The 24,131-nt window shown below is 44.1% G+C and overlaps 1 protein-coding gene across 1 annotated transcript; it reads left to right on the forward strand.

The window, feature by feature from the left end:
• Positions 1 to 14,354: 14,354 nt before the first annotated feature.
• TMEM9B (TMEM9 domain family member B) lies at positions 14,355 to 24,013 on the forward strand. The gene is made up of 5 exons (XM_074884403.1): positions 14,355 to 14,572; positions 16,314 to 16,405; positions 19,838 to 19,946; positions 20,905 to 21,039; positions 22,839 to 24,013. The coding sequence occupies exons 1-5, from the start codon at positions 14,489 to 14,491 to the stop codon at positions 22,992 to 22,994; spliced, it is 576 nt and encodes a 191-aa protein (XP_074740504.1). The 5' UTR covers positions 14,355 to 14,488; the 3' UTR covers positions 22,995 to 24,013.
• Positions 24,014 to 24,131: the final 118 nt, after the last annotated feature.

A 24,131-nucleotide genomic window follows, 5' to 3' on the forward strand; every position in this document is an offset into this window, starting at 1 on the left:
TGCCATCAGACTGTACAGAGCACGGCAGAGGAGACGCGCTAACCAGGCAGGCTAAATGGCACGTGGCACTTGTGGTAAAATGTGAGCATTTGAAATCCCAGCCTTTGTTGCCATGCGCCTTGCTGTCAAAGGAGGTATGAGGTCCTGCTTGTGCTGCCTCGGGTTTCACCCTTTGGAAAGCTGAGTTTGTCTCTGCCATGTTTGGCTAGCTCGCTGGGGCGATGCCAGCCAGTGTAGGGGAATACCAAGATGGCTTTGTAAACTTTATGAAGCTAGGAAAAGAAAGTGGTCAGAGCAAAAGACAGGTAAGGCATGTGTGCAACAGCTATGCGACCACAAACAGAATCCTGAGATCAGGGTCTTCCCCAAAGCGTTGAATGTGGATTTTAGGGGCTTGCTGTCTCTGCCCAGGTAGGCTTTAGGCTGCTTCAGCAGTAGTTGATCTCTCTCTTACCAGTGAGAAATTATCTTTTTACCCACTCAGAGTCCCACAGCAGAAACCTTTGGTGGAGCAGCAATACTCCAAGCCCAGTAAAAGCGGCTCTCCTCAGCGCTGGGCTGCCTTTCTCTGAGGGTGGAAAGAAGCCAGACTCCAGCAATAAAGTGAAGAAAAAATGAGGAGGGTAAATATACAGGCAAAAATAACTTCTCATGCTTCCTGGAGCTGCTAGAGGTTTCTAGACTTAGATTATTCCTGATGCTAGAGAGCAGAGTCCTAGCACACGTGAATGAAAAATCAATGGGCAAAATTTTGTCACTTCTGCACAGAGTGGGGCTGGTGCTGGTGATCTGTCAGAGGTGCCTCCTGCGGGCAAGATGCTCTATTAGCCAGGACAGCTGCTATAGGAGACAGGTGCTCGCTGCAGTCCAGAGGGGTTATAGACCATGGGAGTAACATCAGATCTCTGTATCTACACAAGCACTTGCATGGCCACAGAGGTAAATGATAAAGCGGCTGAGTGTTGCAGACCAGCTGATCAAGCGCTGGGTGCTTGCTCCTGCTTATCTCCAGCACAGGCATATGCCTACGCACCTTTGGGAATCTCTCCCCAACACAGGTTTGCAGGAAGCCCAGGCATGGCTCTGCCACCGAGGGATCTGCTGCCTCTTGCAGGTGGCTGGGGGAAGAGAAGAGGGCAATGCCTGAAATGATCTGGGCTGAGAAGGACTTGGGAGATAAAAAGGCAGCTGTGAGTGGATGTTATGAGAAGCCCCTGGGGTGGTGGAGGGTTTTGCTGAATGATTTATGCCCCAGCTGGTGAATGCTGTCATGATGCAAACAAACATCTCACAGGTGAGGACAAGCACAATCCCGCAAGAAGCCAAAGTGAGCTGGCTGCTCCTTGGCCAAAGGGCTCCCCAGCACTATTGCCTGTGCTCATGCAGTCAGCAAAGCGTGGTGGGACAAAACACCTTTGCCCCTCCAATGCCTTGTCTTCATTTTGGTCATGCCTAAAGTGGAGATAAAGCACGCAAAGAGGAAGATGTTAACAAGAGACTTAGCAGGTCCATCACAGCGCTTCAAAAGCTGGTGGTGGTGCAGGATCTTGATGCTTGGGCTCCTGTAATTAAGATGGCCCATGTGATTAAGACATCAGCACTCACTGGAAACTTTAGAGATCTGAACAGCTGGTGGAGAGTGGCTGTCAGGCTCTCAATTCTATATTTCATTTTAGGTGATGCACCTGAGGCCACGCGGGCAGGCAGTAGCAGAGGAGGAGCACCCTGGGGCTGCAGAGTGGGGCTCTCCCTGTGACCCCAACATCTTCTTCTCCACATTGTTCCAAGCAGCTACGGAGCTGACCGTCCAGTTTAACTCTTTATGTGCTGGCTGCTCTGCAGCAGCACTTGCTGCTGATCCGAGCAGAAAGTCAGAGGACATTGCCGGGAGTAGCCGTACAGCAATGTTATTCACACGCATTTTGTAGCCTGCTGAGATCCACCAACGTTTTTTCATCGCCTTTGCCAGCAGAGCAGCTGATTAGATGAGACCTGCTGGGGCATCTCTCCACAGCTATCTGCAGGGTAATCTGTTATCTAATAGTTCTCCAGGGAGGTCCTTTTTATGGGCTTTTCTATTACTGTTTTGCTGATGATAATGATGCTCAACATGTTGTGGAAACAAATCTGATTCGTGTGTCTCAGAAGCAAATAACTAGATGACTTATTTCAATATAAACATACGTTTTAGGGCTGTACAATCCTTGATTTATTTTATGAGGCAAACATCAGTTAAGGTCTGTATTGCTTTACCACCTGCTCGCTTAATAGATGGATGTGAGGTATTGGGTTTCCATCAGTTGAAAGTCTGTTCCTTTTTGTAAGCCAAATTTTCTCTTTTTTCCCTTTTTCATGGGCTGTGCATTGCTGAGGCTAGCTCAGCCATGTGCTGGACTCCTCCTCTGTTAAAAACCACATCAGTGACGAAAGGCTACAGGCTTTGGAGATGACACTGTAGGTATCAGTGACATTTCACTAGAGATGGCATTGCTGAAAAAGCAATTGATTTAATGATTTTGTTACTAGAGTGGCACTGCCACCGCTTCCCCAGGATGAGACTTCATCACTCTCAAAGTGGGTGTGAAGACAGTCAACAACCTAAAAATACAGGGAGTTCAGGAATAACAGGAAGCCACGGCAGCAGGAGAACTAGCTGGGGGGACGCTGCAGGGACTTTATCTCTTTCTTTTTTTTGATTGCGGCAGGATAGATGCCTGGGGCTTGTGGCTGCCCCCGCTGTGAGACGCAGTTGGACTCCCCAGAAAAGCATCTCGTCGCACACAAGGGAAAGAGGTGCAAAGCTACATGCTCATTAAATGTAAAACCGCTCAGTATCCTAGAAACAGGTGATGTATCTGCAGAAGGTGGGGAGCTCTAATGCCACTTCAGCCCTGTGTGTCTCACCTCTGCTGTCCACATGTGCCCCTAAGCAGTGGCAGGGCCAGCACTGATTTACCTCTCACCTCTTTTCACCTCTTTCTCAAAGACCATGAAAAACAACCTCCTCCCTGCAGTGGACGTGCAGACACTGCTACTGCAGGTGAGGACACCACTACCACCCTGAGGTGCCTTTGGGGGGTTCACTGCCTGTGGGGCTGGCACCAGCCCGTGCCCCGTGCCCTGGTGTCTGGCAGCAGCGTGCTGTTTGTGCCTGGCTTGGCTGGGCTGGGCCGTGCTGCAGCCGCAGGGACCGTGCTGGAGTGCAGCGGGCTGCAGCTGCAGTGTCCCCACGCTTTTGCTGGGCAGCAGCCCCATGGGTGACATGATGGGTGTGAAAACCTTGTGCCCTAGCTTGGTGGCAGAAGAAAGGCAGCGTTGCTCCTCCCAAGTGATGAAGCATTAAGAGAGGGCTGCCAGGAAGCCTGGGACGAGCAACCTGAACTCAGCCAGCTAAAAACTGCCTGCCATAAGGAAATGGTAGGCAGGGCTAAGTATGGCTGTTACCTGCAGCCCCATGGTGCCCAGCTGGCCACCGTGTTTTTGAGGCATTGCCAGCTGGGGAGCTTCTCAATGGCAATGCCGGCAAAGGCAGTGTTGAAAATTACTGATTAAGGGAAAGAATAATACTGAGACCTATGTTCTCAATAAGAAAAACAATATGTTTTAAAGTATTGCTATAAATCTCAGTCCTCTCTTCCTTCACAACAGATCAGGTGGAGGCAGACGAGTGATCAGGTACTCGACGGCTGCAAAACACACTGAATCATGGAGAACAAGGGCAAAGGGGCTCCATCTGAGAAACTCTTCAACACCAGACAGCGCTGGCTATTAATTTCAAAAGAAAAATGTAATTGGGGGTGAGTCACTGGTCTTCCCTGTATCACAAATCCCTGGGTGGAAGACAAAGCCCAGCATGAGTGCATTGCAGCCCAGTGACCTGGTTTTGCCCAAGCCAGTAGAGATCAGGACACACAAAAAATGACCAGGATTTTGCCAGTAGCCTTTTTGGGTGCTGACAGAGAAGGAGAAAACTCATAATTGGGCAAAGCATGACTTGGAGCTGGCATAACAGAGAAACTGGGTCTCAACAGTGCAGATGTTTGAGAATCCAGTGAAGTGGGTCTGCTGTGAGTGGTGCCAGAGGAGGGGCTCTTTGGCCTTCTGGCTTGGCAGGTTTAGAGAGGAAATCTGTGGATTTTAAGCTCCTACTCACAGAGAGGTCCTCTACTAAAAACATCGTGATGCTTCTTGGTTTAGGCTTCAATGACATTTCTCAGACTGACTTTTCAGGCTAACAGAAGGGAAAAATGGGCTCTTGTTCCTCCAGAAGGAGACGACAGTATATTTTTAAAAACAAATTATGTATGAGGGCTAATTAACTTGGCATTTACAGCTTAGCATTCTCCTAGATAAATTTGCTCCAACTGAGACCACATTTTGTTACAAGGAACCTTCTGCCTAGCTCCTGCTGCTTCATATGCTGTGATATTAAGGTCACGAGCCATCTTTCAATGTCCTGTTCAGCGCTTTCCAATTAAGTAATAAGTGAACCATCCCAGGTATGGTTTAGCTGTGAGGGCTGAGACGTCTCTCAATGGGGCTCCTTATGATCCTGGTCAATGTTTTAGCAGCTAGTAAGAGCCTAGTGGGACAGGCTTCTAGAGGAGCTTGCTACAGAGCAGTGATTTAACCAGTGGAGACGCTGTTGTTTCTATTCACCTTAGAGAGGAGCTCTGAAAAGGTCGTACTAATGAGGGGAAGGAGACTATGTAGGTGAGGAATTTATCTCCCTTCTCTGGCACTAAGGTTTTGCCAAATAATTCGCTCTCTGAGCATGCTGTGGTTATGGTTAGCAGGCTGGGGGGATGGATGGCCCGGATGCATGGGCAGGATGGGGCAGGCAAAAAAAACCTCCTGTCCTTGCTGCTGCAGACCCCCCAGGCCCCCTCATCAGCAACCTGTCCCACCACAGGAGCTCCAAAATCCTGTTTGCTTATGCTGAGCATGTGCTTCAGGACTATGTAGCACAACAGGGCAGTGCTTGTTCCACTTGGTAGGGAGGTACAGCTGAAGAAAGAAAGCCTAAGCTTGCTTTGACAAGGGGTGGTGACATTATTTGGGTGTTATTTAACTCTCAGGAAAGCCTTCCTTCTCCTGCCAAGATAATTTTCCACCCCAGGGAACACCCCCTGCCCTCAGGAGTGCACCTGACAGTGCGCTACTGGGGATTTATGCATTATCTAAGTAGTTACCATAAAGAAGGGAAAACAGGTTCACCTTTACCTATCCGGAGAGCAACTGAGCAGAGTGGCAGCTGAAAAAAAAACTACTTGGAGAAAGCATTAATGTGATGAATCACTGTGGTCTGTACAAAGAGGGAGTTAATAGGATGCTCTCATTCAAAAATTGTATTAGAAGACGCGGATGGCAATAAGCCCACATCAGTTTCTCTCCCCGCACTTCCGCTCTCTGCCATCCCAAATTGAGTTAAGGTGATCCAGATGTACCTCTTATTGCTTTAGGAGAAAAATATGGCTTATTTTTTCCTGAGGGTCACAGGTAACTAACACAATACAAGCCATACACAGCAAAGATAAAGCCACATCCTCAGCGGTGTGAGCTGCCATGGTCGCAGTGAGATCAGTGGGCTATCCCCAGGGCACAGCTTTGGGAGAGAAAGTCTCAGGACTTGACAGGATGAAGGGATAAAATGCACCAACCATAAGACTGGTTTGTGGGAGGGCTGCAGGTCTGCACGACTATGTGCTCATGTGCAAATGAACTTCTTCCAGTCTTTTAGATTTTCTTCTCTTAATTTTTAAGCTTGAATTGACACATCTTCAACCAACAAGGTCAGTTATTCACTTTCCCCACTATTCCCACAATACCAAACTATAAACATAAGTGGTGGTGGTGGGTAAACAAATGAAGGAACCCAAAAGACACATATACAAAAGCCAAATAAAACATTCAATTGTTGTAAAGCCCAGAAGCTCTAATCAGGGCTCCAGTATATTAAATACCATACAAACAGAATGGACTCAGTGTCAAGCTTTTGAGGCTGGTGAGTTAAAATTAGGGCAACCTGGCTAGTGAAGAAGAGAGGCAGGATGGCAAAAGGAAGGACATGAGGTTTTAGTAGAAATAACTGTGTGCTAAAATAATCCCTAAGAGACTGGTGTTAGTAACCAACAATCCCCACAGCCCTCCTGTGTGGAATATGCTGCCTACCACAAAGCCCATCACAGCTGCATTTTAGGTGGGTGTAGAAGATGCCTCCCAGGGAGCATTGCTCAGAGTTGACTGCCTCCAGGTAAGTCCCAGTCTATAGGAAGAAAAGCAAAGCTATGTATTTAGTAGAATCACCTGCATATATTTATTGACCTGAGACTTGTATTTATTGAGCCAGAGTTCATGGCTGCTTGGCACCACTAAACCGCAGGCTAGCCCAAACAGCTTTCAAAAAAAGCCACCCCCACTCTGTTTGAAAAAGGCTCCAAATTTTGATCTTTTTCTTGATGCAGCAAAACTCCTTTCTGCCCTTGAGCTGAGAGAAGTGGCTGCTCTCGTCAGGCAGAGGACAACCACAAGCACATCTCAGAAGCACATGCTGTACTGGGCTCTCTGGAGACTGCTAATGATGTTTGATTAATTTTCATTATCAGTGTGAGCAATCTTTGGGCTCTCTCTGCATCTGTCTTATTTAGAGTTGTCTTTTCTTTCTTAGTCAAACGGCAGCTTCTACAGACAGTGATCTAATTGTTCCTCAGCACCTGCTTGAAGCCGTCCAAGTTAAGGGTGGACATTGTGTAATTTGCAGTACACGTGATTTGGTCTTTAAGGGTCGGATCAAATAAAATGGAATAGCAGATTAGGCAGTAATTGAATGAAGAGGAAGGTAGTGTGCAGGCTGATGCCGGGGTCACAGAAATGCTTGGGCTGGACAACACAATAACGGACCAAATCAAAGTATGCATGTTGCGGTCACCAAGCGTCAGGACAAACAGCTTTTCAGCAGATACCCTGAACTCATAACATGCAAACCGCTTCCTGTTTACCAGGGCAATGAGCTTTTGCAGTGGATTTTATACCAAGTCTTTGCAGTGCTATAAAACTCAGATGCATCAGCCAGGGCACAATGAGTTCAGTTCCTGCTGGTGGGGCAAATGCCTGGGGTGGGTTATGTGCTGTCACCTATGGGCCTGTGGGCATCCTCTGATGCGGTGCAGGGAGCACCCCGTGCTGAGCTCTGTGAGGGTGAACCCGGCTCCTGAGTTGGGGCCGTGCAAGCCTTTCGAGTCACGCACAGAGGCGCGAGGTGAGGGGTGCTCAGAGGACTGCTGTCGGAGGAAGGGTGCACAGAGTCTGGCTCGCTGACCAGCTACAGTGCCCTGTTATGGACACTCACCGCCGCAGGACATCACAGGTGGTAAGTCAGCCCATTGCTCACACCTCAGAAAACCTGTCCTTGGTATGGCCATGGCCATACCAGGACAGCACTTGCCCGCCCCCAGGGTTGTTCACATGCTTGTCAGTGTTCATCTGCAAGTTCCTCTCAGTTGGGCAGGCTTGAAGAAGACCTTTTTTGGGCTCCAGCCCTTCGGTGAGTCCCAGTAAGGATCCCAGCCTTTTCTTGGTTATCAAGCCAAATTTCAATTCCCTCCTATCTAGGTGACAACATGCACTCATTGAGGCAAATACTGAGCAACTGGGGGTCATACAGCCAAAGACACAGACTAAGCTCTTAGTCTACATGTAAAAAGCAAAACAAACTTAGAATCTGTACCAGAAAAAATGTTTTAAAAATGTTTTCACTTAAAAAAAAGAATACTCCAACTCACTATAGCACTGCACTGAACTGGCAGGCAGGAAAACTTAGCTCACTTTTCTCCACTGTCACCCAGCTTTAATGCCCTGAACTCATCTTTATGCTCCACATTTCTCCTCTATACAGCCAAAAGCATCAGCTCCAAAGACTTTGGCCTGGAGAACTGCTGGCTTGACTGATCTGTATTCGGCCCTTTTGAAGGCCTCACTCCTGGGGCAGTCCCAGGAGGCATACAGCTTTTGGAGGATGGGCAGGATGAGGCTTACCCCCAACAAAAGCAGATCTTCCTCTCCACAATAATTAGTCTGAGTAACTCCTTACCTTCTATTACATGAAATCAGGAGTTATCTGAACTACTGTTATATTTTAATTCACTTCAGCATACATGGAGAATGAGGCACACTGTACCCAGCACCAGTGAAAACAAATATAGTCCCTGGAGCAAAAACAAAAGTGATTCCCAATTACATTACTGAGCAGCAGGGCACAGTGTAATAAGGCAAACCGAACTCAGACATCCTCCCAGTGTTTGGGTGGTGGAGAGCTTAGTGCTCTCTGTTCTGACAATCATAATGTTGCTATTTCAAAAGGACCTTTTTTTTTTCCTTGTAAAATACTTTTTTTTTTTAACTGAAGGAAGAGGCGTTGTCCAGGGTTGAAAGTTGCAGCCTGGGCACGGCTGTCAGATGTGATGAGGCAGTCAGGGGGAAGCTTGCAGGGAGCTGCTTTGCAGGGTGTTGTCATGGGAACAGAGCAAGTAGGGCATCCGCCGTGCCGTGCCTTCCACACAAACTCTGGCAATGCAGTGGCATAAAATCAATGCCGTTCAGCAGCACTAGGAGAGCCAGCTATTAGGTTGTCTCTAGTAGAGATTTAATCTGAATGAAACGCAAAGGCCAGAGCCTCCCATTGTGTGAAAGTGGTGTCGGTCCTTCTGGTCTGAATGGAGCAAGATGTTACACCAAGGGAGCGAGCATCTAGGCACAGACATCGGAGTGAAAGGACTGACATTAAAAACACCTGGTGGAACCACAATTTCTTCTAAGAACCCTCTGAAAAAAAGGTCATGTTAGAAAGCAGTTACTGAGGGCCTTGTTTACTTAGATAACTTCGCTTGATTTGCACTGTTTGTGCACATTTTAACAGCCTATGAATTTGGCATCCATAATGATTAATGGCAGAATACAAAGGGTTGAGCCCAGTGTGTACGTCACCATGGCGTACAAGCTAAGAATACAAAATACTGCCATAGTGTCAATATTTGTGGTCATCTGAAGTATCTGATTCCCTTTGCACAATGCTGTCTTTGAATGCAACTTACCTCCTTTGTGCAGGTCTACATATGTGGAATTATTAGAATTTTCTTCATGTTTATAAGACATACCTTGTGTGATACTGTGGTTGCTAGGGACAAGCAATGGTTAAGAATGGTTTCCTGGGTAAAGAATACAGAGATTCCTGCTTCTGCAATTATAAGGGATGATGTATCTAAAAAAGAATATTGTTAATGTTACACCGCAGAGACCAGTGAAAGTAGAATCAAATGCAATAGGTAAGCCAGGATCTGAGAAAGGTTGAAAATGCTAACTGAAAAAAGGTTAAAAGAACAAAACTCAATTAATTGCCTCCAAGCTTTCATTCTGCCTTGCCCAGGTCTGCTGACAAAGTAAAGAGCTCCTAATTAAAGCAGTCATCTGCAGCGTAACCATATTGCTGCTGCTGACCCAGGCCAGCAAGATGCTGAGTGTATGCTCCTCATTTCCTATCAACACCAAAGTGTGAATGAGGGGCCCACATCCACCCAGGGCTCACTTGATGTGTGCTTTGGAAAAATGACCAAAATAGCAGGCAAGGGAAGAAAATGGAGCCAACACATGGAGGGGTTTCCAGTTTACTTGTTGAAGTTGTCGATTAAAGCCCCTTTGCTTAGCAACAAGTTTGAGAAAAGTAATTAAAAACTTTACCACAAAAAGGCCTGTAGTTGTATTGTAATCATAGTCTTGCCTTGCCTTTAACATATCTCTCACTGGCTATGGTGTTTCCATGCAGGTTGCAGCAAAGATTGGAATGAAATGGCTGGCACAGTGACTTTACTTTTAGTGCTGATCCCTTTGAATACAAAGCAGGGAGCATGAATTAATTAGAGTAATCACAGTGGATTACTCTGTATGGGGAAGAAAGTGTGGTTCCTTTTTGGGTGCAGTTGCCTCCATGCAAACATGCCTCTGGCAAAAGGTCTCCTGGGGAGAAGAAGAGGGAGTACAAGACAAAGTACGTGGAGCAGTGCCGACCTTGGCTCTCCCATGGGCAACGCACACAGGGTGCCCGAGCTCCTGCCTGGTTAGGACTGGGCCAGGCCTGGTGGAGGCTGTTAATAAATTTTGGATTGAATAAACAAATGCAGAAGCTGTTCTTCATGCTGCGAGAGATCACGTCAGAGCTGTGGACTTACAGATTGTGGTTAACCAGCTGAAGCCCCCTTCTCATCTACAAGCTGCTGTTCCTTGTATTTGCAGCACATATCCTTTGCTGAAGGAGGGGACATGCACCAGGAATTGCTTTTCAATTAGTGACATATATCACTAATTGAAACCATGTGCAGAACATGGCATGCTCCCCACATATGAGATATGGGGAGTCAGCTGGTACTAACAAAATGCTCCTGTGTGAGAGAGTACTGACTGACCTTGCATTAGCAGAGAGGGACCTTGAACTCTTACAGCCCGCAGAAAAGTCAAGAGCGGAATCACTGAGACAGAAAGATAAAATAAATGCAGAGCTCTTTCAGCACTTCCCTCCATTTGCTTCATATCATAAATATCAATACAAATATAGAAATACAGAGGTAGACAGTTTGTCTAGCTTGTCCTTTCCATATGCACATATTTCTGTTGTGAAAGGCTTTACATAACTTCTAACAGCAGATTGCAAAATAATGCCTTGGTTATGGAAGGAAGCCACCAGCCATTACACTGCATTACTGTAATGTAATGGGTCTCTGCGATGAACTATATTTGGAAAGCTTGCTTTTATTGTAAACCTTGTACCCCATCCACCCCGCTGGCATCGATTTCTCTTGGTGTTCTCCAGATACCAAAGACCATGAGGCCAGAATACCAGCTAGACCTGAACAGAGCCACTGGGGTTTTGGCCCACAACAGAAAACCATGAGACAAAACTGTGCTGTTTATTTTAAGGGATGCAGCAGCAGTGACAGAATGTATTCAAACGGATGCTGGTGACTGATCTGCTGAAAGGTGAATTTCTCATTAGCTTAGAGCAATTGACATCGTAATTAATTGCTTCCCACACTTCTTTGCTAAGTAAAGGCTGCTGTAATAACAAGTGCTGCCATCATTTTAATTTTTTAACTGAACATAGGGAATAGACAAAAAAGAATCTGTATTTACTTTGTTTTTCTTTCTGTGCAAATGTCATATTGCTTTCATGTTGGCAATGACTGCAGAAGTGCTGATTCAATCACTTATTTACATAATCCCTTCAGATTTTTCTTTTGTATCATTGTTGATAATGAAGATATTTTCTCAGTTGAGAAAAGGAAGGGAAGAAGGCATGTTCCGAATGTGAATAGGCTGAACTGACATAAAAAGATGGTAATTTGCATTAGTAAGAAATAATCATAATGCAGATGATTAAAATTATGGTAAATACTGTCTAACCTACCTGCCCTGAGGAACATCCACCCTGTGGCAGTGAATGCTCGTTCAGCTGCAGAGAGCTAAGCAACCCTAAACAAATTGTTTGACTCAGCACAAAGTCTGATGTTATTACCACTTAGTGCATAAAGTTATTTTGCAGGGAAAAGGTTTTAAAATACTCTTATTCGCATGTGAATCAGTGCAGCACAGTAAGGAGGAGGCTTAGTGCACTGTTGGCTACAGAGATGATGCTACTTTGGGAAGGCTTCTGCAACAGGAAAGGAAAAGCAGAAGCCCGCTCTGCACATACAGTGCTTGGAAATATAAAGCTCTGTATAAGCTATTTTTATAAGATGACCGAGCAGAAAAGATACGCCCCTGGAGTGGCTCCCCCCGCCTGCCCCCAACACCTAGGGATGCACTGCCTGTGCTGTGTCTTTGTTGCACAGTCTTGCCTTTTGCTCCTGAAAGCCCTGCTCAGGCAGTGCCCCAACAGCCCACACGCCTCACCCCCTCGGTGGCCAGGGTGGGACCAGGGTTTCACTCTCCCCAGAGCCTCAGAAGCAGAGCCTCTGAATGATCAAAGGGACTGCCGGCAGCTCTCGGGGCAACTAGGTGTGTGAATATTGATGATGGAGACAAATATGACAGCAGCTACAAATTGTGAAAAGCTCACTTCTAATTCAACAAAATGCACTGATTGCAAAGTGCAAGGTTTAGCTTAGAGAGGCCAGCGCATAGCTGCAACTCTTAAAACAGATCTTGTTATTGAAGCACATGCTGTTATTTTAAAAAAGCAAATTAGATGTGAGAGCTCAGCTCCATTAACTTGAAGTGAGTTGGTTGGATAAGGACTGAGTTAGCAGTTCAGGGAGCAGCCTGTACACTGCTAAAGCTCAGCCTCCACACATAAACCTTTGAGAGCTCGCTTGAAGATAAAACCTATCTTTAGCCCTTCTGGAAGATTAGATAGCTGAAGAGCAGTTATGGTCAGGGCAATAACTTAATCATTTTTTTTTCCTTAAAATCACCTTTCCTTTATAGTTTTTAACTTTTTTTTTTTTTTTTAGCTGTAGGTTAACAGTATTGCTTCTGATACTGTTGTGCTGACAAATAATTAAAAAAAAAACCTGGAAAAATCTAAATGTTAAGATAAAAACTTCCAGTACTTTTTTCTTAACTCATCCAGCAGTTTTTCTTACTAAATCACTGCTTACTGTTTTCTAGGGGAAGAATGGATTCATATTCTAGAAGAAGTAATCTTTACATTGTGCAGCACCAAGAGCCTGTGGCTCACAAGCTTCCATTTCTTTTTTTGGTGCTCCTGGATTTGAGGAAGCTCCAAGACTGGGCTTGAAGGTCCCAAAGCTGTTCCAGCCATCTAAAAAAAGCACATTTATTACCTGTGTATTAGAAGTCTTTGAGCGTGTTAGAAAATTAGTCTACCAGACTATCTATTAGAAATCTTTTCCTACACTGAGCTCTCCCAAATGCAGTGATGCCTCTGAAATGTTATTTACTTCAGCTCAAAACTTGATCTGTGTTTTTCTAAAGATTCAGCGTGTTTTTCAACTCAGCAGTCAATTTGCCCATCGTAGACTACGAGCGTGGGTGGTGAGGAAGACACAGAGCCACCTTCACGCTTCAGAACACTTTCATTGCAGATACAGTCATTACACAGACAAACTGTTTGGCTAAGGCTGAAACCTGATGTATGCTCATTATACTCTGCTGGCAATTTTCCCTGAATTTTAAATAAAGGTGTTTTGTGTTTCCATAGTAACTCAAGCTCCTTTACCAAGATGCCCAATGCACTGTTAGTATTACACAACTCACTGTATTAAAACAAAGTATAATAGCACAATTGAAAAGTATACTATATCTAAAGGATTCTTTTAGTTCCTATGAAATTACAGCCACTAACTGGGGGCTGGGGAAGGAGAGAGGGTATAGAGCAGCTTTTGATGATGTACAGTGTCATTACTTAGCAGTTTAGGGCAGAAAAAAGATACAAGACAGACACAAGGTATAAAAAAGAGGAGAGGGCACAAATGGGCTGAGTCACGCAGCCAGCTGTTCCTCCGTGAAGTGTGAGAGAAGCTGAAAGGAGCCCGAGCGGTTTCCCCGGCTGGGCTCGAGCCCTCGCTTGGCAGCGGCTGCTGTGACAGGGACAGGCTGGATCCAGCCCTGGCAGCATCAGGTGGATTTGGGGCTCCTACCCAAGAAAGTAAAACTTGGAAACCACTTGATCTGCCGGGTCGCAGGGGACCTGGAAATGCTGCTTCTCACCAACCCTGATTGCCTCTGAAAGAAGGTGAACTTTGCTCTTGGGTGGAAATAATTAACAACCACACTACAAATGGGGAACACTGCTGGAATTCTGCAACGCCTTCTCCGAGAACCATCTGTCTCTCTGTCTGTATATAAAAATGTATTAAAATTTATATAAATTGCCCTCGTATGTTCAGTTATGGAAAAACTGGATTATCTGCACCTTGGACGTCTCATTTAGAGTGCTGCTTATTATCACTTTTAATCCAATTTCAATACTTTTTGTGTTTCTCTTCTGAAAAACCACCCCGCAGTGGGCGAGCACTCTGCGATGGCTACCGCATCTGTTGGCCCGGGCAAAGCGGCTCCTCCGCTTACCCTGGGGCGCTCCCCGGGGTGTCACTGCCAGGGGACCCCGCGGCTCACCGTGCCGCCACGCCGCCGCCGCCCGCGGGCAGGAGCCGCGCGAGCTGTGGGGACCGGCGGGTACCGGCCGCACCCCCCGGGGCAGCAGGCCCTGCGCCCCGCACGGCGGGTGTCTGGGCGAGGTCCCGGCCCGGTCGGGGCCCGCCCCTCACGGCCCTGCCCGGGGCAGCGGGCCCCGCGTGGGGCCGGCCCGCACGGACGCTCCCTCTGGCCCCGGAACCCTCCGGCGGCGCCGCGGTTCCCGCGGGGACGCCACCGCGGCCGGACGCCGCCTCACGTGAGGCCGGCGGAAGGCGGAAGTGATGGCGGCGGGCGCGGCGGGGCTGGCGGCGGCGGCGCGGCGATAAAGCGGTCGGGGCTCGACATGGCGGCCCGCTGCGGGGGCTGGGCGCGCCTCTGCTCGCTGCTGGTGCTGGCTGCTCTGGCGGGGCTGGGTGCCGAGGCCAAGGTGAGCGGGGCGGGGCGGGTCACGGTGCCGCTTCCCGGTGCTCTTCCCGGTGCCGGGGCTCTCGCCTCCTCCGCCCCGCCGGTCGCTCGGTGCCCCCCGCGGCGCCTCGGCCTGCTTTGGGGCGAGGCCGGGGCCGGTGGTGTCGGCCTGGTACAGCCCCGCAGCCGCCCCGCGGGCTCCGGGAGCGGGCGGCGGCGCTTCCGTGGGGCGGCCGGGAGGAGCAGGGCCCGTCTGCCCGGGGGCGCCGGTGCCTGCGCCGGCCTTCGGTTTGCAGCAATTTGTGTCTTTTTGACGTGGTGCCCGGGGCCGCCGTCACGCGAAGCGACAAGTGACAGTCCCGTACTTGCCGAGAAGGCCGTGCGGGAGCTGAAGCTGCTGCTGTGGGGGCGGCCGGGGCCGGGGGCTGCCCCGCGTCCCTGGGCCCTGCGCGGGCGCTGCCGGCCCCGGCCGCCTCACCCGGGCGGAGCGTCCCCAGGCGCTGCTGCTGCTCCCTCCCCGTTAATACCGGGCACTGTAAGCTGAGCGTCTCCGTGGGTGACTGGGAGCATCGTGTCTCCTAACAGTGAAGGTCTTTCCTATTGTCCCAACTACCTGCGTGTCTGAATTTTCTCCTTTTTAATGGCGATCAGCCATCTGACTTTTCTGTGGTGAGACCAGAAGTGCCGTCAAGATTTTCTTAACGATCTGTACCCACTTGGTGTTACTCTGACCTGATGGTTCCGTGTAGAAGTTTATTAGCAATGTTTCTTAAGACATTCTTTTGCAATGTCGTTAGAAATTGCCCCGAACTTCAGATAAGCCATGTTTATCCTTTGTTTTTTTTTATTATTTACTTAAATAAGATACTCTGATTTGGGTTTGAGAATGCTTTTGTCTATAACCCCTTGCTGACCATCTCTGTTCTCTCCAAAGAGTTTTCGGTTCCTATGCAATTTGGGAAAGGAAGGAGTTATCCTATTTTGATGTACTACACAAAGTGGTCTTTTTCCAAAATTCCCTTTTTCCCATTAGTGGCCTAAATGTTAATTTTATGTGGTACTTCTTTCTCCCTGTCCATAACAGTTCATTTTCCTCCCTTCTTTCTGCAGTGCCTCTTGTTGCTTATGCAAATTTTAACTTGTATGTCTAAAACTTGCTTTTACGAGTTTCTATCATTTTTCACATTTATTTTGCCTTTGTTTGGAATTACAATTTTGTACTTTTTTTCTCTACCATGCAATATCCTGCTGCTGTTTAAGAGAAGAGGACTGTAGGTTGTACTAGTTCTCATAATAATTTTCCTTACAGAGCTGTTTCTGTTGTGGTCAGGGAGGATAGAATGACCCAGAGAGGTTTCTTTGCCAACTTCCATTTAAGGTTAATATTCTTTCATTGATTTTAAGCTCATCACTCTGTCTATGTTATGCAGTTGTCTTCATATTGAACAGTTGAGTATACCAACATCAGTAACTTTGGAATGTGTGTTATTTCTTAAAAAGAAAAGTGAGCATAAACTCCAGATTTTTCTCCTGAAGAATGCATTTGGTATCTAAAATAATAGTGTTACTTGACAAATTGCTCTGCTTGCTTATTAATGTTGAAAGGTTGTTTTTAAACATGAAGGAAATCGTGAGTAGGACTATTCAAAGATACTTGAATGTAGTTTGTGTTAAATATTTCAGGCATTATGTGAAGAGTGCTTTTTGTATCTGGCTATGGTTACTGATGATAATTTGTTATAAACATGTTGTTTACTTTACAGAATTCCGAAGATGTCCGATGTAAGTGCATCTGCCCACCTTACAAAGACCATTCAGGCCAAATTTACAACAAAAATGTTTCACAGAAAGACTGGTGAGTGTGTGTGGTACAAAAAGTTATAGTGAGTTTTACTAGGTAAATACTTTTTCCATAGTAATTATATGTGAGTCTCCTATAGTGCTGCCAGGAGAAATTACATCTCTTGCATAACTTCCTAGAACCTCTCTTTTAAAAGTATTCCAGAATTAAGCTCTATCAAGGGGCAAGGCTTGAAATCTATAGTTTTTGCCCTGTCTTCTGGTTTACTTGTTTGCATATTTAGTTATTTATTTAGACTTGGAAGTAGTCAAAGGGAAGAGGGTATTGTAATCTGCATTCAGTGATGTGTAAATGGTGTAAAGGCGAGGGGGCGCGACCGCGGAACTAGGGCTTGAGAGTATTGTCTCCTCTTTCATTATTCTTCAAACCCATCATATCATCTAGAGACTTTTGTTTCTGGAGACTTCTGTTCCTCGGAATTGCAACCAGAGAGTGCAGTTATATGAGATGGCCTGAGCCATCTTGCAACACGTTTTTTCAGAGAGAGAGGTCTTGCATCTCTCTGCACCAGCAACATGCTCTGTTGTATTATTTAGGCCAGCTACGGCATTGGTGAGACTCTCCTCCAAGCTGAGGACTGATGTGCGTGGCCAGGGCTTGAGCGGTTGGAGAAGAAAGGAAGCTGACAATGATTTGTTACATTAGCATATCTCCCTTGTGTAATTTCACCTTGAGTATCATTGTCTGTGTGAATCATACAAATGAAACGCCATGTTTTAGAGTTGCATTGATGTTCGAAGTGCTCGGGGATTCTTGGGTCAGCCTATAAAAATGTGACATGCTTCTTGATGTGTTAACTCTTCTTCAGTTACGTTAAGAATTTATAAAAGACTTTTTAGTCTGACGAGTAGCAGCAGGTTGGCATCTTGATTACGAAAATTTCATGTTCCTGAGTAGGCCCACAAAAATAATTATAGGAATAAAATTAGTGATACAGATATGTATAGAGTTGTGCCTTGACTTATTAGATTACTTATAGGAGACCTGTGAGAAATAACACTGTAAAATATACTGTCCAATCAAAATTACTATTTTTGTCTCACATGATTATCTTAACAACATTAGTCCTACTATGACAAATTAAGTTGTAGCAATGAAACATAGTGGGAGAATTCTAGCTGCAGCAGACATTTCAGAGTAGCAGTGTTACTGCTTTTGCTGTTCATTACTGCTCTGCAAATGGAAATGGATTTTTTTTTTTCCAGTGGGTACTGCTTAGCATGTACCTTACTAGCAGACAAGACCCTGTTTCCCTTTAAATCAATATTGGTACTGACTGAATGAAAAATGATCTTTGAAGGCTTGACTAATTTTATGGTGACAGATACTGATGCATACAGACAAATTTAATGCTGTACTTTGGCTTCTGCATTGGTGCAAGTGGCTTGTTACTGAACTGGGTGATGTACACAATCCTTTAGGTATTTAGATCAGTTACCCTTGAGACAAGAGCCAGATCAACTTTGAGTGTCTTTATGAATTATGTACAGTATAATGACCACTTAGGGCTGGCTTGTCCAGACATAAGATGAAAATTTAATTTTTCATGTTGAGCCTGTAATGTGCGTCATGATACTCTTATTTAGATGCTTCACTTCTTTCACTTGTAGTGGTCTGTTCTTCGGCTTCAGACTGGCAGACAGCACGCTATGCTGACATCAATATGGACTGGGGTGCTTTGACACCAAACCATTTGCCCTTCTAGACTCGGGTTTGGAACTATTGCAGGCAATCCCATCCTGATGGACAATGTGCTAGGCAAACATAGTGATGCCTGAGCACCTAGAGGGTTAAATAACCCACTTGAGAAGTGGTGGTATTTGTATTTTGTACTTTGAAAGTATTGCTGCACAGAGGCTGACTGCAGTGGTGGGAGGGAGGACACCCTCTCTACAAGCTGGATGAACTGGCAATCTGCGCAGAAGCTGCCCTTCTGACTAGCCTGGCTTGCCCTGGAAGAACTGCTTCCTCAGTGCTGTTACAAGGGAGAAAGTGGTTGAGTGGGAAAATTGTTTAGAAAAAGATCAGCCTTTTCTACATTTTTCTCTAAAATTGCCATGGAATCATAGTCCAAGGAAATACATCATCGAAATTCTAAGGTTTTGATAGATTTTACACTTCCTTGCAACTTGAAACACTGAACTGGAGGAAGAAAAGATGCTGATATTAATATTTGATATATTCACAGTACCAGATTTACTACTGTACTTACACTACATAGAAGCTTTCTGCTCTACTTGTGCAACATATTGATGCAAGCTCTCAGTCATATGAACAGAAATTGCTAGATTAAAACTTGCATGTATTTTTTATTCTGTAGCTTGAATGCTGCACTCCACCACAGAGGAGAATGTAATTTGGCTTTCAAATAAATGAGAAAAATAAGCCTTCCACTCCCTTCCAGAGAATGTGACTTGACACTCAATAGTTTTAGTTATAAAGAAGAAATACAAAGAAAACAAGAGATGAGTTGGTGTCTGGCCATGTGTTTGCAGGGTTGTAGTCTAGCCCAGCAGAGTGTGAATCCAAAGCTGCTGCTGTCACTTCATGTGTTTTGTTTCATTACTTGCTTCTGACTCTGCTAACATTAAGTTAACCAGGATGAAGGTGAAACATGATTTTTGTTCTGTCAGTGCTCTGCAGGGACCCTGGGATGTGAACTCTGAACAACCAACTTGAGTCAGCAGAAAGACCAAAGTGACCTAAGTTACTGGTAGAAGAAGTTGTCTCATGGCAGCTGGATTTTAGTGCTGTGATATAGAGTGCCCATAGGATTGTCAACCATGCTTTTGGCATGGGATTGACTTAGATTTTGTGATCTTTTAAGTCAAATTATGCTTTCACATCTCGGTCCAGTGCTGAAAACTGAATGCTATTTATTCACTATCTTGTTGCTTAGAGAAACAACCCATCTGACTTTTTTTTCCTTTTATGCCTGTAACTTGTGATGGCAAGAAAAAAGAACTTCTGTTCTCTTAAGGAAAGAGAGGTTAATTTCCCTTCAGATACTGGAAGGATAGAATAAGGCTGTTTTAAATATGATGAAGAAAGAAGTGTATGGCTGGAATTTACTTTCATCCATGATGTCAGTGTCAAATGATGCATTTGTGCTGGGATTCAAATCCTTGGACTTGTTATATTAACGGCTTTAATACTTTCACTGAGAAGTGAAAACATTTTGAGTTAGAAAGGTCTTAAAACTGGTTTAGCAGCTTGCCAATAGCTGAATTTCTTGTTTAAGTAAAATAATTGTGGAGTAGTGATTTTACTTATTCTTTTTTTAAATCTTTCATACCTATAACTTAGAACAGCTGAACTTAAGCAAAGGTGGCTTCTCAGCTTGTGCAGCTGGGGTCTGCGTGTGTAGTAGAACAGGTAAGCTAAAACCAGCTCAAAACTGACTAAGCAGTTTCTGTCTTTCTTCAGTGATTGTCTTCATGTGGTTGAGCCTATGCCTGTCCCTGGACCTGATGTAGAAGCATACTGTTTACGTTGTGAATGCAAATATGAAGAGAGAAGCTCTGTCACAATTAAGGTAAACAATGTAATTCTGTTGGCATATATTAAATACTTCAACTGATTAGTAAATATATCTGTTGTCTTCTAGAGAAACATTCTTTTTAAAGGGAAAATTTTTCTAAAGCAGACTAAGATTTAACTTTTTTTCGTGATAGTTGCTCACAATTTATCCTGAGTAGTAACAGCATCAAGCTATATCTGAAGGAATGGGCTTGAGATCCTTTACTAAAGATCTCCACTTTGAGATTAATATTTACACCTTGCTGAAATTGAGTGTTCTAGGGCATTTTGTCAAGCTTTGGACTTTGCTTTCATTATTATTTAGATGGCCTCTCATTACTCAGCTGTCTTGCTTACTATAAATTTTCTTTGTCCATTGGCAAGCTAAAAAGCAAAGTTGTCCATGTTTGCTCTAACAGATGATTTCTGTATTTTTCATGTTCTTATCCTATTGGAGCCATTGACCCCTAGGCTGCGGTGAATAATTGTGCAGTGCACCTTTTCTTTTATAACACAGAGTCCTTTTTTTTTGGTCTTTTAGAAGTTTGGTATTTCTTTTTGCCTTCCCATTTTTCTTAGTGACTGAATGCAGATTTATGCTAGAAAATGGAGACCATGCAGGAACCCCCAAATTTGTCACCCCAATTTAATGGCCAAACTGAACAGTTGTCTTGGTTGAGATGAAATTTAAAACACCAAGTTGTTTTAAGAGAGATAGCGTAAGATTTTTGGCAAGGCATCACTAAGAGAAACTGTTTCAAACTAACATCTGTCTGCCTCAAACCCTTTTAATACCAGGTTGTAGTTTGGTGGTTTTTCTCTGTTTGTGGGTTTTAAGTCATGTGATGACACTACCAAAGATCAAGAGGCTCATCACAAACTTTGCATGTACTCTTCTTTTGGTCCTTGCTGCCTGCTGAGAGACTGTGGGGTAATGTCACAATTGGAGCATAATCTGTGTTTGCATTGTGTAGGTTACAATCATCATATACCTGTCAATTTTGGGCCTACTTCTTCTGTACATGGTGTACCTTACACTGGTGGAACCTATACTGAAGAGACGTCTCTTTGGACATTCACAACTCATACAAAGTGATGAAGACATTGGGGTGAGTTCACCAGAGTGCTTGCCTACTTGGGTTAACATAAAGATTGGGTTGGTTAGTTGTTAAATTACTATTTGGGATGAGCAGGTTTTTTTGCCAGGCAGTGTAAATGCATTTCCTGAAGGAAGAAGAAAAGAAAACTGTGTGATGACCTCTGTGAAGCCACTCTTTCATTTTTCACTGGGCTGGAAAGTAGTAAGATGAAGATTGCTTCAGTTATCCCAGCTCTAGACTCATTATTTTTCTCAGAGTAGAAACAGAGTAGGAATGGAGGTGAGCATATAGAGGAGATACAACTTCTTCAGTGTTAATGATCCGTACAGTCTTGTTAGTGATCACCTTTATGCAGATTGCTTACTGCTTAGCTTTCTCTCTACAAAAAGAAAGTAGAGGGGTTGCATCTCCTATTGTTTCAGTTCGAATTTGTTGATGCTAAAAATTCAAGAAATTATTATAAAGAAGTAAAACAGTGATTGATGCTGAAATAATTTGTTGGTATTACAGCTAGAAACCAGAATGTGATAGTGTATTCCAACAGATAAGAACAGCCCTTTTTTGGGAGGAAGAGGGGAGTAGTCCATTAGTGACTCAGTTTCCTGTTGTTACTGGCCTTTGCAATCTCCAATACAGTGGTTCTGAGTTGTAATAAATGTGGAACAAAATTGTCTCAAGTACTGTTACATTTTTTTATGGTGAGATTATGGCTCTTTGGGTCAGAGATTCTCTTGTTCTCTGTTAGCATATTTCTTAGCCCAGTGAGGCTAGTGTATTGCTTTGGGACCTGTAGGCATCATCACTTCAGTGGGTATTATTAATGATAGTCTCTGTACTACTAAGAATTACCATTGAGCTACTCTACACAATCATGTCCCAAATAAAGTATCCATTAATGTAAATGTCTTAAGGTGTTCTGGGGGGGGGGGAAAAAGGAATATGAAGTGCAGACATACAAAAAAGTTATTTAATACAAGACATAATTACATTATTTTTCATTGTGCACTGTTTATATGATGCTTTCAGACTTAGCTTTAGTAACATGACTTTGTCCAAAACAGTTTAATAGCCAAATAAAAAGTTCAGTTCCAGCTCTTACTGTTTATAATTTGATTTTATTTACCATTAAAAAAAATAAAGCTTTGCAGGTACTGTTAGGAAACAGACAGTAAATATTAAACAAGCACTCAGTTATTGTTGAGCTCTGTCACTTAGACAGCTGTATTGACACTTTGCTTTTAGACAGCTCAGTACAATAGGTTTAGTTTAGTAAACATCAGAGTGTGTTGGTTTTATATAGAAGCTGTGTGTGAAGATCCTGAACTGCCTGATGGTAAATGGCCATGAGCTGGCACAGAACTGACTCTTTAATTCAGTTTTAAAGTGAAGTGCATTCACAACAATAACAGGAGGCTCCCAGCACCTGGGTCTGTTCTAGGCTTCTGTCCCACCAGCTGCTAATGGTTGCAAGACTGTGGTTCTGATCTTGCAGCTTGACATGATGTCTCTGGGCAGCAGATAATTGTTTGACAGTACAATGAAGTTTGGTCTATTTGGGAAACCTGTGGAGGTTACTTGGAATGAGAAATTGAATTACAGTTTTAACTATTTGGAAACTTGCTTGGTCAGTATTACTGACCAGCTCGTTGAAACAGCTTGTTTACCTTAAAACAAACAAAACCCCAAAAAAAACCCCAACCCACAAGCCAAAAAAACCCCCACATCCTTTGGAATGTAACAGCCAAAAAGACTGATGTAATTGCTCGGTGGAATTATTGAGATCTAACTAATTATTTTTGGTATTCCAGGATCACCAGCCTTTTGCAAATGCACATGATGTGCTGGCTCGTTCTCGGAGCCGCGCCAATGTATTGAACAAAGTGGAGTATGCCCAGCAGCGTTGGAAGTTACAGGTCCAAGAGCAACGCAAATCTGTCTTTGACCGTCATGTTGTGCTGAGTTAATTGTGTCTCAGTAAAATAACTACAGGGAAGTAAAGTGGACTAATTGAAAGAGCTGATTTACGTCTTCCTGATCCTGCCAATTCAGAAGGGTTTTCTTGAATGGTTCATTATTGATTTTAAAAAAAAAACTAAAGAAAAAAGTATTTGAACTTTGAAGGAATGTACTGGAGTGGAAACAATTTAAAATTATTAGTTAACCAAAAGCTAGAATCTTTACATTTTCAAATGGCTTTTATTAACAAAACTGAAAAGAAAACAAACCCTAAGATACCTTGGGTTGCCACTGTGGTACCTTATTTACAGTTGTGACTTTATGGTGGTTTTTAACTATATATTTCTCTCTACTATTTATGTGGTTAAAAAGTACCTTGGAACACAGTAATTACTTAACTCACTAATCACTTTATGTAAAGACGTTTTGTAAATATACTTGGATTTTCTGCTGACTAATGCTAGGTACTGGAAATCTAAATCTTGCTGTGTAGTTTTCATACCAGAGAATGAAATCCTGATTGGCTGTATTCATCATTTGGTTTCTTGCACTCGTACTTTCAAGATGCTTGTACGTCAAGTGATGTTTGCAGATTTAAGGCAAAACTTAAATGGACACTGACTCTTTGAGCTGCATACTTAAAGTACTGTGATGTAGATAAACTCAAATGCAGTGCATATCAAGACAGTGTTGGCATTTTGTTCTATTTTGCTTTAATAGCTTAATATATTGTATGTGTATGATATCTCTTAAAAAAGTCAAAATCTTTTTCTTTTCATGGGTAAAGTCTCAGGAGTTAGTATATGATGAAATATTTATTATAAAGATCTTTCTGCATTTGTCTGGATTGATGGTGTAAGGCACATACTTTCTCTAGCACCTGTCATCTTGGGAGTTAGGTGTATTTTTTTATCCGTGACTCTGTATTCATATCTCTTAAGAGGTATACAGTTGCTAGATGACTAACTTTCATATATCCCCTTTGGAATGTATTAATTAAAGATAAAACTGATTTTTGAAAAATGGATTTGCATTATCTATATGTCATTATTTTTCTCCCTTGTTACCCTGTGTGTGAATTCCATCTATAAAGCACTTCTCTGAAAATGCTTCAGAGTAGAAATATGTACTTGTTCAGTGCTTCA

The sequence above is a fragment of the Strix uralensis genome, chromosome 15 (assembly GCF_047716275.1).
Source record: "Strix uralensis isolate ZFMK-TIS-50842 chromosome 15, bStrUra1, whole genome shotgun sequence".
Taxonomy (NCBI): Eukaryota; Metazoa; Chordata; class Aves; order Strigiformes; family Strigidae; genus Strix; species Strix uralensis.